General features: G+C 46.0%; 1 protein-coding gene across 2 annotated transcripts in view; it reads left to right on the top strand.

Annotated features, from left to right (window-relative positions):
* The window catches only part of LOC102682221 (tyrosine-protein kinase receptor UFO), a 40992-nt gene extending 31857 nt beyond the window's left edge, over positions 1-9135 (top strand). For both annotated transcript variants that reach the window (XM_069186494.1, XM_069186493.1), the window contains 8 exons: positions 2733-2828; positions 3192-3269; positions 3417-3509; positions 3672-3793; positions 4147-4256; positions 4542-4701; positions 5391-5527; positions 5831-9135. In XM_069186494.1, the coding sequence (XP_069042595.1) occupies positions 2733-2828; positions 3192-3269; positions 3417-3509; positions 3672-3793; positions 4147-4256; positions 4542-4701; positions 5391-5527; positions 5831-6272 (1238 nt within the window). In that variant the 3' untranslated portion in view covers positions 6273-9135. The remainder of the gene's footprint in view (positions 1-2732; positions 2829-3191; positions 3270-3416; positions 3510-3671; positions 3794-4146; positions 4257-4541; positions 4702-5390; positions 5528-5830) is intronic.
* The last annotated feature ends 4379 nt before the right edge of the window (positions 9136-13514 follow it).

The raw sequence follows: 13514 nt of genomic DNA, 5'->3' as shown, positions 1-13514 counted from the left end.
TTGACTTCTCCCAGCTCAATCTGGAGGCTGCAAGACTGTTTCCGCTCCCTGTCCATCTCCTTTAGTTGATCTTGCCTTCACACCCAGCATCTCAGATCTCCAGTAGAGCCCCACTGAGCTCACACGACAGCTTTGTACATTCACACTACAGGCTTTCCAATTCCTCCTGGAGTGTAGGAGCACTGCTGCAACTTCTCAAGCTCATTTTTGACTGTTTCTGGTGTGTTCTTCTTCTCCTAGTCAGCAGCCTGCAGGACCACACTCAGCCTCTTCAGCTTAGAGCACGATGGTCTATTCCTGGCAGTCTTTCCAACTCTGTGCCTTGCTGGCTCTCTAACCTTTCAGACTGCAGCAAGTCCTGTATAGCATCCTGGTGATCTTTCATCTGCACCTGCAAGTTTCATACCCTAGTTAACAGCTGCTGAAGTTCTCTTGCATGGCTCTGGCAGCTAGAGCACATGAATGCTTGAGCGGCTGTATCCTACCGGTCATGTGGCTCTGCAGTTCCTTCAGCTGGGCTCCTGGACGGTACTTCTTCTTTAGTCTTCCCTCCCACCCAATGTTTTTGGAACTTTTACTCAGTTGAGCACATAACACTCCAGGATTGGGTCTGTCAATTAATGTCCTCCCCATCTCAGACTTCCAGTTTTCTTGTTCTTTTCCTTCCCTGGGATGGAGACTTCCAACAACCATTCATTCCCAAGCAGGCTATGGGATATCCTGATCTCACTACAAGACCCCCTTTAAGCAGGAGAGCATGGATGGCAGGCAGAATCCAACAGGTCCATTGGCAAGTAGAGTTCTCACACCACATCCAGTCCATGATAGGAGCTACTCCTGCTTCACTGCCACTCTGCCTGTGCTGGAGGACTGGGTCCCATCACCCACCTGCCACAGGCCCACCTCCCCTCAGGTGGCTCGCAAGGCCTGAGCACATGGGAAACATTGCTACTGTACAAGAAGAATTTAACTATTACCACTCCAAACCAAAACCTACACTGCACAACCCAATACCAACTACCCGCATGAGCCCCTTAATATACCAATTGAATTTCTATTATTCCCACGTGAGAATGTGGCTCTCACCCCTTCACCAATTATTCAATTATTCAATTAACGCACCACAGTCGCCAAAGTCTCTATGTACAGAAATAGAAGTGTCCGATATATTATTTACTAACAACAAAAACATTTCAGAAACCTCTGCTGTTTTAACATTTAATCAACTGCAGGATTTCTCCCAGCTTCTTCAGGAAAAAATCCTATCCAAATCACAGTCCTAGATCCTCTGTGTAAAAAACCATCTCCTGCTCATTCTTATATTCACTTTTATCCAATTTAATGTGTCTCATGTTTCACAGTTGATCCCGAAGAAGCTTTCTGGATATGAACTTTGTCAATACCCTTTTCAGAATTTTGAATACTTGACCAAGTCCTCTGGTACTCCTCTCTATTCATGATTAAAGTGATTCAATTCCTTTAACCTGTTTGTGTGGGATATCTTACACCTGGGATCTAATCTTACTTCTTCAAGACAATTCCAGAGTACCAATATCTTTCTGGGAACATGGATGTATCTAGACACCTGATACTAACTGTATTCTTAGAGTGTCTTCAGGGATAATTAAACATATCCAGTTCCCTTTAACTTGTTTATGTGGAACATTCCTTTAAGGCTGGGTAATTCCATGGTTGATGGATTTTGATAAAACTTTGGACATTTTAAGTGAATGAATGTCACAAGGTCATTTAGCCCATCTTGGTCAATTGGTTGCTAATAGATCATCAATATGGGAATTTCTACTTAACCCTGGAGAAACTTCTGTAGACACTGCAATAGCCATTATTGTTCCTCCTCTGAATGAATTGATTAGCCCTACTTGACCAGCACAAGACACACCCGTCTGGAGCCACCAGTGTCGTATTTCAAGCAGAGACAGGCAGGTTAGGTCATTACTATTGCCCAAGCCTTCCTGGAAAACCAGGACACCTGTTCCAACACGAAATTCTGAAAGATGAAGGACACAGGGAGACGCACAGGGGGAGGGATGGGGGGAATGGGTGTGTGGTAGGGAGGGAGTAAGAAGGAGGAGCAGGAGGAAGGCAGTTCGGATTAAAAGGAATGAGATGAGGAGAGAGGGGGAGTACAGGATACTGAAGGTAAAGATAGGGAGCTACAGTCCCACACAGCACCACAGCCCTAGCAGACACAGGGAAAGTGTGGCTCTTTACTGCCACAGCTGTGTCTGTCCTGACTGTCTGCCCTGACTCTGTCTGTCCTGACTCTGTGTATATCTGTTCTGACTCTGTCTGCCCTGACTCGGTGTATGTCTGTTCTGACTCTGTCTGCCCTGACTCGGTGTATGTCTGTTCTGACTCTGCCTGCTCTGACTCTGTGTATCTCTGTCCTGACTCTGTCTGCCCTGACTCTGTGTATGTCTGTTCTGACGTGGTCTGTCTGTCCTGACTCTGTATATGTCTGTCCTGACTCTGTGTATGTCTGTTCTGACGTGGTCTGTCTGTCCTGACTCTGTATATGTCTGTCCTGACTCTGTCTGCCCTGACTCTGTGTATGTCTGTTCTGACGTGGTCTGTCTGTCCTGACTCTGTCTGTCCTGACTCAGTGAATGTCTGTCCTGACTCTGTCTGCCCTGACTCTGTGTATATCTGTCCTGACTCTGTCTGCCCTGACTCTGTGTATGTCTGTTCTGACTTTGTCTGTCTGCTCTCAGTGAACAGCCTGGGGATCAGTGACGAGCTGAAACAGAAGCTGCAGGATGTGATGGTGGATCGCCACAAACTGACCCTGGGCAAAACACTGGGGGAGGGTAGGTGCTCTGTACACCTCTTCCCATCCCTCTCTCTATCTCACTCTCAATCCCTCTCCCTCCACACCTTGATCTCCCCACTGCTGCCTGTATAATAAATTGACCCTAAGAAGGGTAAGGCACTATATTCTTCTCTCTCTGTCCCCTTACCTCTTTACAACAACCCAATAAACAGTTATACAGAAAGAGAATAATACACCTCTCATTCAGTCTCTTTCTCCATCCTTAATATTACAAACTTAACATTGTTTTCACCCTGCTAGTTTTATTACTAAGATGATGGTTATTATGCTCAAGGTGGGTATTTATTACTACTAAGAATATTATCAGGCGGGTGATTAGCATTGCTCTTTCTTTCCCCAGGGGAATTTGGGTCAGTGATGGAGGGCTTACTGTCTCAGGAGGAATTTGTGCTCAAAGTCGCTGTCAAGACTATGAAGAGTGAGTATCTGTACTCGTCCCTCTCTTTCTCTTCTTTTCTCCCCCCATTTGTCTCTTTTCTGCAGGTTGTGTTCCTGCACAGGCTTTTGTACGATATCTATTCATCCCCTATGTCCCCCTTCTCCTCTGCCACTTTCTGTCTCCCAGTCGCGATCTGCACCCGCAGCGAGATGGAGGACTTCCTGCGAGAGGCGGCCTGCATGAAGGAGTTCGACCATCCCAACGTCATGAGGCTGATCGGTGAGAGGCGGCCGGGCAGGGAGGGAGGGACTGTGTGAGTGTGCGTGAAAGAGTTGTGTACATGCCTTTCCCCTCCTATGTGTCCTATGTGTCTCGGACTCTGCCTCAGTGTGATGGCTTCAATTGGGCTTTTCCCAACCTCAACCCCACCTCTCCGCACAGGGGTGTGTCTGCAGACTGTGGAGAGTGAAGGCTACCCCTCCCCTGTGGTCATCCTGCCCTTCATGAAGCACGGAGACCTGCACAGCTACCTGCTGTACTCCCGACTGGGGGACTGCCCTGTGGTCAGTACCCTTTCTTATTTTAGTTTTGCGTTGAGCCTTTTGGTCAGTACCCAGTACTATACCATACTGCACTGCTCAGCTACCTGCTGTATTCCTACAACTGCAAGACTATCCTGTGATCAGTACTCAACACTATACTGTATTACATTACAGCTGCCTGGTCTATCCTCAGTTGTGAGTCCTGTGGTCAGTACTCTATGCGATACAATATGGCACAGCTGCCTGCTTAAGACTGCACTGTCGTCAGCGCTCAACACCATACTTTGCCATTAAGCAGAAAGGGAGTGAGGATAGACTGCCCTCTGCTGGAGAAACGTGTGGGTGCACCTAACTCTCTCAACTTTCCCTCTCAGTACTTGCCCTCTCAGATGCTTGTGAAGTTCATGACAGACATCGCTCGGGGAATGGAGTATCTCAGCAGCAAAAACTTCATCCACAGGGACCTGGCAGCCAGGAACTGCATGTAAGCATTGCTTTTTCACATTCAGACTCCCACTGCACAGCAGTCTGAGCCTTTTCGGGTTTTACCAGCGCAACTTTATACCGTATTTTTAACAAATCTGTGGATAGTAGTCAAAATAATAACCCTCTGTAGTGTGACGATGAGAATCACAGTATGCAAAGGTAACAGGCTGTAGAAATTAAAACAGGTGAGCTGCCAGGGAAAAGCTGGAATTGCAGACCCTGAACACTCTCTCTGCCGGGAGGCAGGTAGTGCGCTGCTCATGAGCCCTCTCTCCCCCTGCAGGCTGAACGAGAACATGACGGTCTGCGTGGCAGACTTTGGCCTGTCCAAGAAGATCTACAATGGCGATTACTACCGCCAGGGCCGCATCTCCAAGATGCCAGTGAAGTGGATCGCCATAGAGAGCCTGGCAGACAGAGTGTACACCACCAAGAGTGACGTGGTGAGCGCCGTGTGTATAGGGTGTTGATAATGTGTGAGCAGAATGTGTGCTGTGCATGTGGAGTTTATACACAATTCATGCAGTGTGTAGGTGCCGTGTGTGTAATGTAGTAATAATGGCATTTGCCAAGCAGTTTTTATCCCAAAGCTCTTTACACATGGGGGGGACCCAATTCTTCCACTACTGAAATTACTTCTTTAATTGAATGGAGGGGTATCTTTAGGTAGGCCAGATTGCACACTGAACACTGGGTTTACACCTTAACGAGCAGTGCCGTGTGATTTTTTAATGTCTGAAGGGTGGCTCCTCCCATCTGCGGGTAGGTTACTGCTGTGAAAGGTCTGGTACAGAGTGAAGACCACCACCTAATGGTGCAACCGGGTTTTCTTAAGAGGTCTAAGAAAGGCCTTCCATTTCCACTGATCAGCCCATCCTTGCTGAGCATCTGTGGTCTGACGAGAGTAGGTTACAGAATGGTATCTCTGCTGTATGCAGAGTTATGTGCAGTAGCATGTGCATGTCTAATAAGCAATGTATGTCTTCACAATAATATATAAATGACTCAATCTGTATCATTTCCTCTTCTTTCTCTCAGCCCAATGTTATTATACGGCTGTGTTCAACGTGTCTGTATTAATTCACCTCACCCCCACGCTCTACCCCACACTCATCCTCTCTCTGTCTTTTAGTGGTCGTTTGGTGTGACGATGTGGGAAATAGCCACGAGGGGCCAGACGCCCTACCCTGGTGTGGAGAACAGTGAGATCTATGACTACCTGAGACAGGGCAACCGGCTCAAACAGCCCCCAGACTGCCTGGACAGCATGTGAGCAATGCAGCCTGCCTATCTGACTGTCTGACTCTCTCAGTCTGACTCTGTATGACTGTTTATCCGTCTGATTTTGTTTCTGTCTGCCTGACAGCCTGTTTATTTGGCTCTGTCTGTCTCTCCTCAAGTGTCGGACTATTTCTGCCTGATTCTGTCAGTCAGCATAACTGAGTTTAAATCAAAGGTGCTTTATTGGCAGAACTGACAATATTGCCACCACAGTTTAACAGATGTCACCACCTGCCTTTTTGCCTTCCTCTCTCCTCCCTAACTCCCTCCCTCTCTCCCTCTCTCTCTTAGCTATGCCCTGATGTTCTCCTGCTGGCTGCTGAGCCCCAAGGACCGGCCTGGGTTTGAGTCCCTGCGCTGTCAGCTCGAGAAGACCCTAGAGGAGCTCCCGGACCCTCAAGGGCCCGAAGACATCCTGTACGTCAACATGGAGGAGCCCGGCTCGGAGCTGGGGGCCGTCGGGGGCCGCGAGCCCTTGGGGAGCGATGCCTTCCTCAAGACGCCGCCCCCGCCCTTCTCCCTGAGCCCGCTCAAGGGCGCCGCCCCGGTGGCCGTAGCAGAGGTGCACCAGCCGGGACGGTATGTGCTTTGCCCCCAGCATGAAAACCAGCGCCTGTTGTCCGAGTCGCTGGAGAGTCTGCCCCTGACCATGGCTTCGCCTTCCCTGACCCTCGGGCCAGAGGAGTGGGAGGAGGGGCCGCAGGCCGTCAGTAAGGACGTCCCCTGCCAGTGACATCACACCCTCACTGGGCTGTCCTCTCACTGGACACAGCCACGTGGAGACGGAGAGTGCCAGAGAGTGGTTTGTTCACATGGTCCACAGTGAGGTCTACTGCCCTCACTGCAGTCCCCGAGTTCTGACCCCAGTGTCCTCGTCTCCCTACAGGTTTCAAAGTCATCTGTGTGACTGGTGTGAGACACGCCCAATATACCACTTACATCCCAAATCTATAAACAGCTAGATCAGTGCAGACGCTACACTTCAACTTCCAAAACAGCGTGTATTGAAGTCAGTATACTGCTGTACTAAGCCAGTCCACCAGCTTAAATCAGGACTGCCATCATAAATCATTTCTGCCAGTATAAACCAGTACAGCCCATTTAAATCACCTAGCTCAGACAATATAAATTGGTACAACCAGTATAAGTCAGTATAAATTGGTAAAACCAGTGTAAACCAGTATAACCAACATCAGTACAGTACTCAGTCATAGTTACCCAGTACATTTACTATAAATCAGTAAAGCCACTGTAAACCAGTTCAGGTGGCATAAACCATTAGAGAATACCAACCAAAACAGTCAGTAAAAAGCAGTATGGCCAGTATATTTCCTGTAGGATGTAAACTCTGCTGGTGCCTACCTGCACTACTGGTTCTGTCTCACAGGGATCTCAGTCAGATAGACCAGTTCAAGCCAAGTTCTCCCACTTTTAATCTCAGCTGGATCAAGTGTCACTCCACACTGGAAAAAAAGTGATTTTAGGAATTTTTGATTTTGCACAGAACAAGGGAATCTAATATTGCTGGAGGGGCAAGTGGACCAGTCAGAATGATTCAAGCACAGTATTAATGTTTTTTTTATAGTGTATAAACCTGAAATAATATTTTGCACTAATATAAATCTTTCTCTCTTTCTATATATGTAAAAAATTGTATCTATGTGTATGTATACTCCTAGATGCTCTTTGGTGTTCTGTGATGGGGAGTTTCTCCTGATCTGATCTGGCTCAAACATGAAAAAGGGAAAAACATATTTTACTCTTTTTTGGTGTGTACTATATTCTTAATGCTGACAAATCAAAAAGAAAGCTGAAACTCCCTATGGGGACTCTTAAAGCATTTATAGACACATTTCCAAAATGCTTCATACCGTATCTATGCTAATGTACCTTCTTCCTGAAGAAAATGTATACCCCTTTATTCTTGTGGACTCGTTCTCATATCAGAACTTGGTTTTGAGTGATTCCTTATTTTGAAAATACCTGGAGCCGATTCCCAGGTACTGCACCGTCAAGAAAAGGCAGGATAAAATCAGAGGATCAGTAAATTACAAGCAACCAAAGATGCTTGATGGGCCTCCTGTCCTCTTCTGTAGACTTCTTGTAATAAACATGGAAAGGCGAGATGGGTGTGGCCGTAAGCAATACAGCCACCCAGCTTGCACGCTGCATGAAGACGGACTACATCAGCACATTCCAATGGAAAGGCTCCTAACCAATGATACTGCAGTATGCAAACCAGGTGGCCATATTGCCTAGACAGAGAACACAAACACGAAATAACACCATAGCCACCTAACCCATACCCATACCCATAAATGGTTCTTGTGGTCGGCAAGAGATGTGCAGAACAGCCTTCGTGTAGCACTGCCCCACCCCCAGGCTTAGAGCTGAGTGGTATATCAGATGAAATACCCGCTCTTGCTCCAAGTGTGGTGGTGTCAGAGGGTGGAGGCCAGAGCTGGAGTCGTTTTTTTCCACTAAGCCGCTCTGCCTGGACTTTGCAATGATGTACACGTTTAAGAAATTAGAAATCATCTGGAAACTGAGTTTGGAGTGTGGAAGAGCCCATAGGAACACCATTTAAAACACCCTGAGCAAGCTTGTTCTTTAGAGATGATATGTAAATGTTCTTGAAAATGCATCAGTAAGGCTTTCACAGTTGCCTGCCAAAATAAGGGATTTCTGTTTTCTCTTCAGGAGTCAACAGAGGTGTAAGCTAAACGTGGCAGAGTTGTCCGAGTCTTGTAAAGCAGTTCGGACTGTGAAAGCAGGACTGTGGTCAAACCGTGGTCAAGTGTCACGCCATCACAACTGACAGTTATTTCACTGACCTACTGACATAAGAGATGAACAGTTGTGACTTTAAAATAAGTGGCTTTTTACTGAAGCTCTCCATCAGAGAAATCCATGCTGAAATTCAAGTTCAACAAACAGACTTGTCTTCTTTCTGCATGCTATGGAATAAAAGTTGTTAACAAGCGAATTAGAAGGTAAACTCCTAGAGCCAGAAACGAAGGAGAAGAGGTGGAAAAAAGGGACCATGTCAAGAAAGGCAATTAAAAAGGGAAATGGGAAAAGAGTAATGGTGAAAACCTGTCTAATAACTTCATAACCACTTAAAAGTTTGAGTTATTTCCATGTCATTGGACAACTCCGTGCAAGTCTTGGGATTTTATCTCTTTCTAACTGTGGATTGATGATGCGGTTTGTGTCGGTGTGTCTGTATTGCACATTCCTCTCAGTACACGGAGTGGGAGAGATAGAAAGAGAACGCAGGAGGTTAATACAGGTGAAGATACCACAGCCGGTCTGACATTGTCCAGATAAATTCACCCTTTCTCAATGAGTAAAATATTGTAGCTGCATCATACAAATCGACTTACTGTATATAAACACACAATATATACTATAACTTGCTAACTTTACAAAGTGCCTTAAACAAAGCCAGTATTTTGAGTCTGACTGTTGTATTAAATTGTATATGAAGTGAGGATCTGTTTGGGAGAATATACTTTTCTACTATGGCTATGATTGTCATTTGTATTGCTGTTTTTTTTTTTTAAAGATTTTTATAAACTTTTTATGAAATCATGTCCAGGCAGTGTTTGTGTGCTCGTGTAAGTAAAAGGAAATATGTCACTGTGGTATACTATGGTAAAGGCACAGGAAAGGGTAGTGGACCATGAGGAAATCATGGAAGAAATACCCATACCTGTTGTGTGGTAAAGGTTAGGACTGGCTCTGCCAAGCACTGCTGTAAGCACGGTAAACCGAAAGCCAACTGCAGCAACACAGTACTGTCCCCCAGTGAGCGTGCTCGAACTCATCTGGCTAAAAGTCTCCATTCTGGTTGCCTGTTGCAAGATGACCTCAAGAGTAGATGTGACTTGAATGTAAAAAAAATACAGAAGAAACATCCTCAGGTGCATCCTATCTATAGGTCAACCAATCAAATCTCTCAATTCATCAACAAACAGAGCCCATAACCAATTGTTTTCTAGGGGTCTGAATTCCATAATGAGATACAGTACACCTGCAGATCGCACAGGCCACAGGCTTCTTAATCAAACTAAGAAAGAAATCTTAATATGGACTTGTACAAAACTACTCAAAACCACGAAGATAACACAATTTCATTTTTCCCCTATACCTCAGTGGATACATTCAGAAATAGTTCAGACTTGTTATCATATGAGACTTGAAAATGAGACTCAGAAACTGTAGTGATAACTCATTGTTTATATTCATGCCCGTATCGTTTTACGTGTCTGTGGAATTATACATGGATATTTCTAAGAATTCATGGCAGTTTTGCTTCTCTCTGCCAGTAACTTACAGACGTAATTATCATATTCAGCCTTTACGAAGCACCTTTTAGGACAACATTTCAAGTAAAAGGGAAATCAGCAGCAAACAGATACACATGCTGGAAAATATACAGTACAGGAGAAAAACGAGCATAAAAACACAGTTTAAGACAGTGAAAAAAATTCTGGATATTCTTGCAAGATCCTATACCATTTTATAGCAATTAAAAATACATGAGAATTGACCATGACTCTTCTGTTTCATTCTCCTCCTAAAATGCTAGACTCCCCTCCACAACCCCAGTTTCTTTTACAGACAATTTAAACAGTCTGGCTTCAGACTAAGAAAGTGAATGTCCCCGTCGAAATCCTGACCTGAATCCTACTAAAAATCCCTAGGAAGACCCGAACCCTGAAGACTGTCGTCTGTAAGCGATCCCCAAGCAACATGAGACAGCCTGAAGAAACTGGCCAAGAAGAATGGGGCAAACGTGCAGATGAGCAGAGACATATCCCCATAGATCCCTCATCATGGCCGCGATAGTTCAAGTTTATTGTCATTACACTCATATACATGGTATATGGTATAACGAAATGCTATTTAGCTAGCTCTCAGACATAAGTAGTACAAAGAGAAAAAACAACAACAACAATACAATTGTGTAGCAAAAGAAAGACAGAGACAACAGGCAGTGTGCAAAAAACAACAACAGGCAATGTGCAAAAAAACAACAATAGGCAATGTGCAAAAATTGCTATGCTTGTCTCATCAGGACCCAGACCTATGGACTCTGGGGGAAGCACCAGGTGCTTCCCCCAGAGTCCATAGGTCTGGGTCCTGATGAGACAAGCATAGCAATTCAGGTTTTGAACAACATATTCAATTTTTTTTTAAATGTTCGCGCGTTACTTGGTAATTTCACAAGACGGGTCACCATAGAAAGGGTCTGAATACTTTTACAAGGCATGGGGTCTGTTTGTCCCTCTATTTATCTAAGACCTCTATATCTTGTTTTTCTTATATCCATATTACCTTGTGTTGTCCTCTACAAATACAAATGAAATGTAAGCGTTAAATCCTTTCTGAAAAACTGCTAGTAAAACAGCAGTTATATGGTCACAGATCTAGGCACAGGCTCCCTCCGATTCCCACAATCACTAGTGCAGGGGTTTCTAACTCCAGATTTAGGGGTCAACTGGTCCAGTTAAACTTTAGATAAATTAAACGTTTCTCCAAGATGCAGAGCTTTTCACAACATAAAGCTGCACAGAATACCTGTGTTGGAAACTCCTAGGTTAGTGTAATAGATATGGGTTGTGGTTCCTTGAAATTGACAAAACACTGATACAGCCAATGTCCACTTTATGTTCTAATGAGAGAAGTGAGACACATGAGACACTACAGCATTTCCATTTCTTTAAACCTGAAAGCCTACAGAGGTCAATGGCCACTTGAATTTCCAATAGCTGGGGTGCATGTGTGGTCAATAAACATGGCATCAGTGGAGTCACAGCCAAACGAAGACAATGCTGCTGGACATTCAGGGCGACAGCTTTAATGTCTCTTACTATTTCAGTTCAATTCAATTCAATTCAAGGTGCTTTATTAGCATGACCGATGGGTACAATCAGTGTTGCCAAAGCAATAGTTTGTACCAGCAGCCATATCACCCTGCAACTCACAACTGGCAACCCACTGAAGCTAAGCAGGTGTGAGCCTGGTCAGTACCTGGATGGGAGACCTCCTGGGAAAAACTAAGGTTGCTGCTGGAAGAGGTGTTAGTGGGGCCAGCAGGGGGCGCTCACCCTGCGGTCCATGTGGGTCCTAATGCCCCAGTATAGTGACGGGGACACTATACTGTAAACAGGCGCCGTCCTTCGGATGAGACGTAAAACCGAGGTCCTGACTCTCTGTGGTCATTAAAAATCCCAGGGCGCTTCTCGAAAAGAGTAGGGGTGTAACCCCGGTGTCCTGGCCAAATTTCCCCCCCTGGCCTTTACCCCATCATGGCCTCCTAATAATCCCCCTCTATGAATTGGCTACATTACTCTGCTCTCCTCCCCACTGATAGCTGATGTGTGGTGAGCGTTCTGGCGCACTATGGCTGCCGTCGCATCATCCAGGTGGATGCTGCACATTGGTGGTGGTGGAGGGGAGACCCCATTACCTGTAAAGCGCTTTGAGTGGAGTGTCCAGAAAAGCGCTATATAAGTGTAAGCAATTATTATTATTATTATTATTGCCGTACAAGAATTTAACAAAGCAGGTCGAATAACATGGTCTATGCTTCCACCTGGTGGCCATCCTTACTACTGCATGAGAAGAGTAGAGAAGACATTTCGTTTGTGACTGAAGCAAACTGGGTTTGGTTTGGGTGCAGGTAAATAATAATAAAGAAGAAGGGCATTTTGTTTGTGTGTTGGTGCACAGGGAGTCAGAAGAGAGTCTCTGCCCATGACTGCTCTACTGTGATGGAGCTGCACTCTAGTTCGCTGAGCTCTGAGTTCAAGGAGAAACAGCAAAGTACAGAGAAAAATAAGAACAAAACTATAAAAGACACATAATATTGTCACTGTGCCACACTGTCACTGTGCTGTGTCGTACTCTCACAGTGCTGCTGTGCCACACTGTCACTGTGCTGTGTCGTACTCCCACAGTGCTGCTGTGCCACACTGTCACTGTGCTGTGTCGTACCCTCACAGTGCTGCTGTGCCACACTGTCACTGTGCTGTGTCGTACCCTCACAGTGCTGCTGTGCCACACTGTCACTGTGCTGTGTCGTACCCTCACAGTGCTGCTGTGCCACACTGTCACTGTGCTGTGTCGTACCCTCACAGTGCTGCTGTGCCACACTGTCACTGTGCTGTGTCGTACTCTCACAGTGCTGCTGTGCCACACTGTCACTGTGCTGTGTCGTACTCCCACAGTGCTGCTGTGCCACACTGTCACTGTGCTGTGTCGTACCCTCACAGTGCTGCTGTGCCACACTGTCACTGTGCTGTGTCGTACTCCCACAGTGCTGCTGTGCCACACTGTCACTGTGCTGTGTCGTACCCTCACAGTGCTGCTGTGCCACACTGTCACTGTGCTGTGTCGTACCCTCACAGTGCTGCTGTGCCACACTGTCACTGTGCTGTGTCGTACTCCCACAGTGCTGCTGTGCCACACTGTCACTGTGCTGTGTCGTACCCTCACAGTGCTGCTGTGCCACACTGTCACTGTGCTGTGTCGTACTCTCACAGTGCTGCTGTGCCACACTGTCACTGTGCTGTGTCATACTCTCACTGTGCCATGCCACGTTCTCTCTATACTGCATCATACTCTCACTGTGTGTTTGCACACTTTCACTGAGATGTGCCGCTCCATCAGTGTGATGAAGGCAGGTGATTCTCAGTATGACAGAAGTCTATTTGTTTGTGCTGGCTGGTGTCTATTCTTCCTGCAGGCACTGCTCCAGTCAGCAGAGCAGTGGACACTTACAGCTGGTCTGTCTTTGCTTATTGAGGAATACCTACCCCTCTCTCTGGCTGTGCCATTACACTGTTATGCTAATCCACTGAGCAGCTCAGTGTCAACTCCATTTACTGTCTCATTGCAACCCCAGCTGCACTCATACACTGAGACTCACAGACTGAGATACACACACAGACATAAACATTGATAG

The sequence above is a fragment of the Lepisosteus oculatus genome, chromosome 3 (genome assembly GCF_040954835.1).
Source record: "Lepisosteus oculatus isolate fLepOcu1 chromosome 3, fLepOcu1.hap2, whole genome shotgun sequence".
Taxonomy (NCBI): domain Eukaryota; kingdom Metazoa; phylum Chordata; class Actinopteri; order Semionotiformes; family Lepisosteidae; genus Lepisosteus; species Lepisosteus oculatus.
The sequence above is the reverse complement of the archived record's forward strand: the minus strand, read 5'-3'. Positions and strand labels throughout refer to the sequence as shown.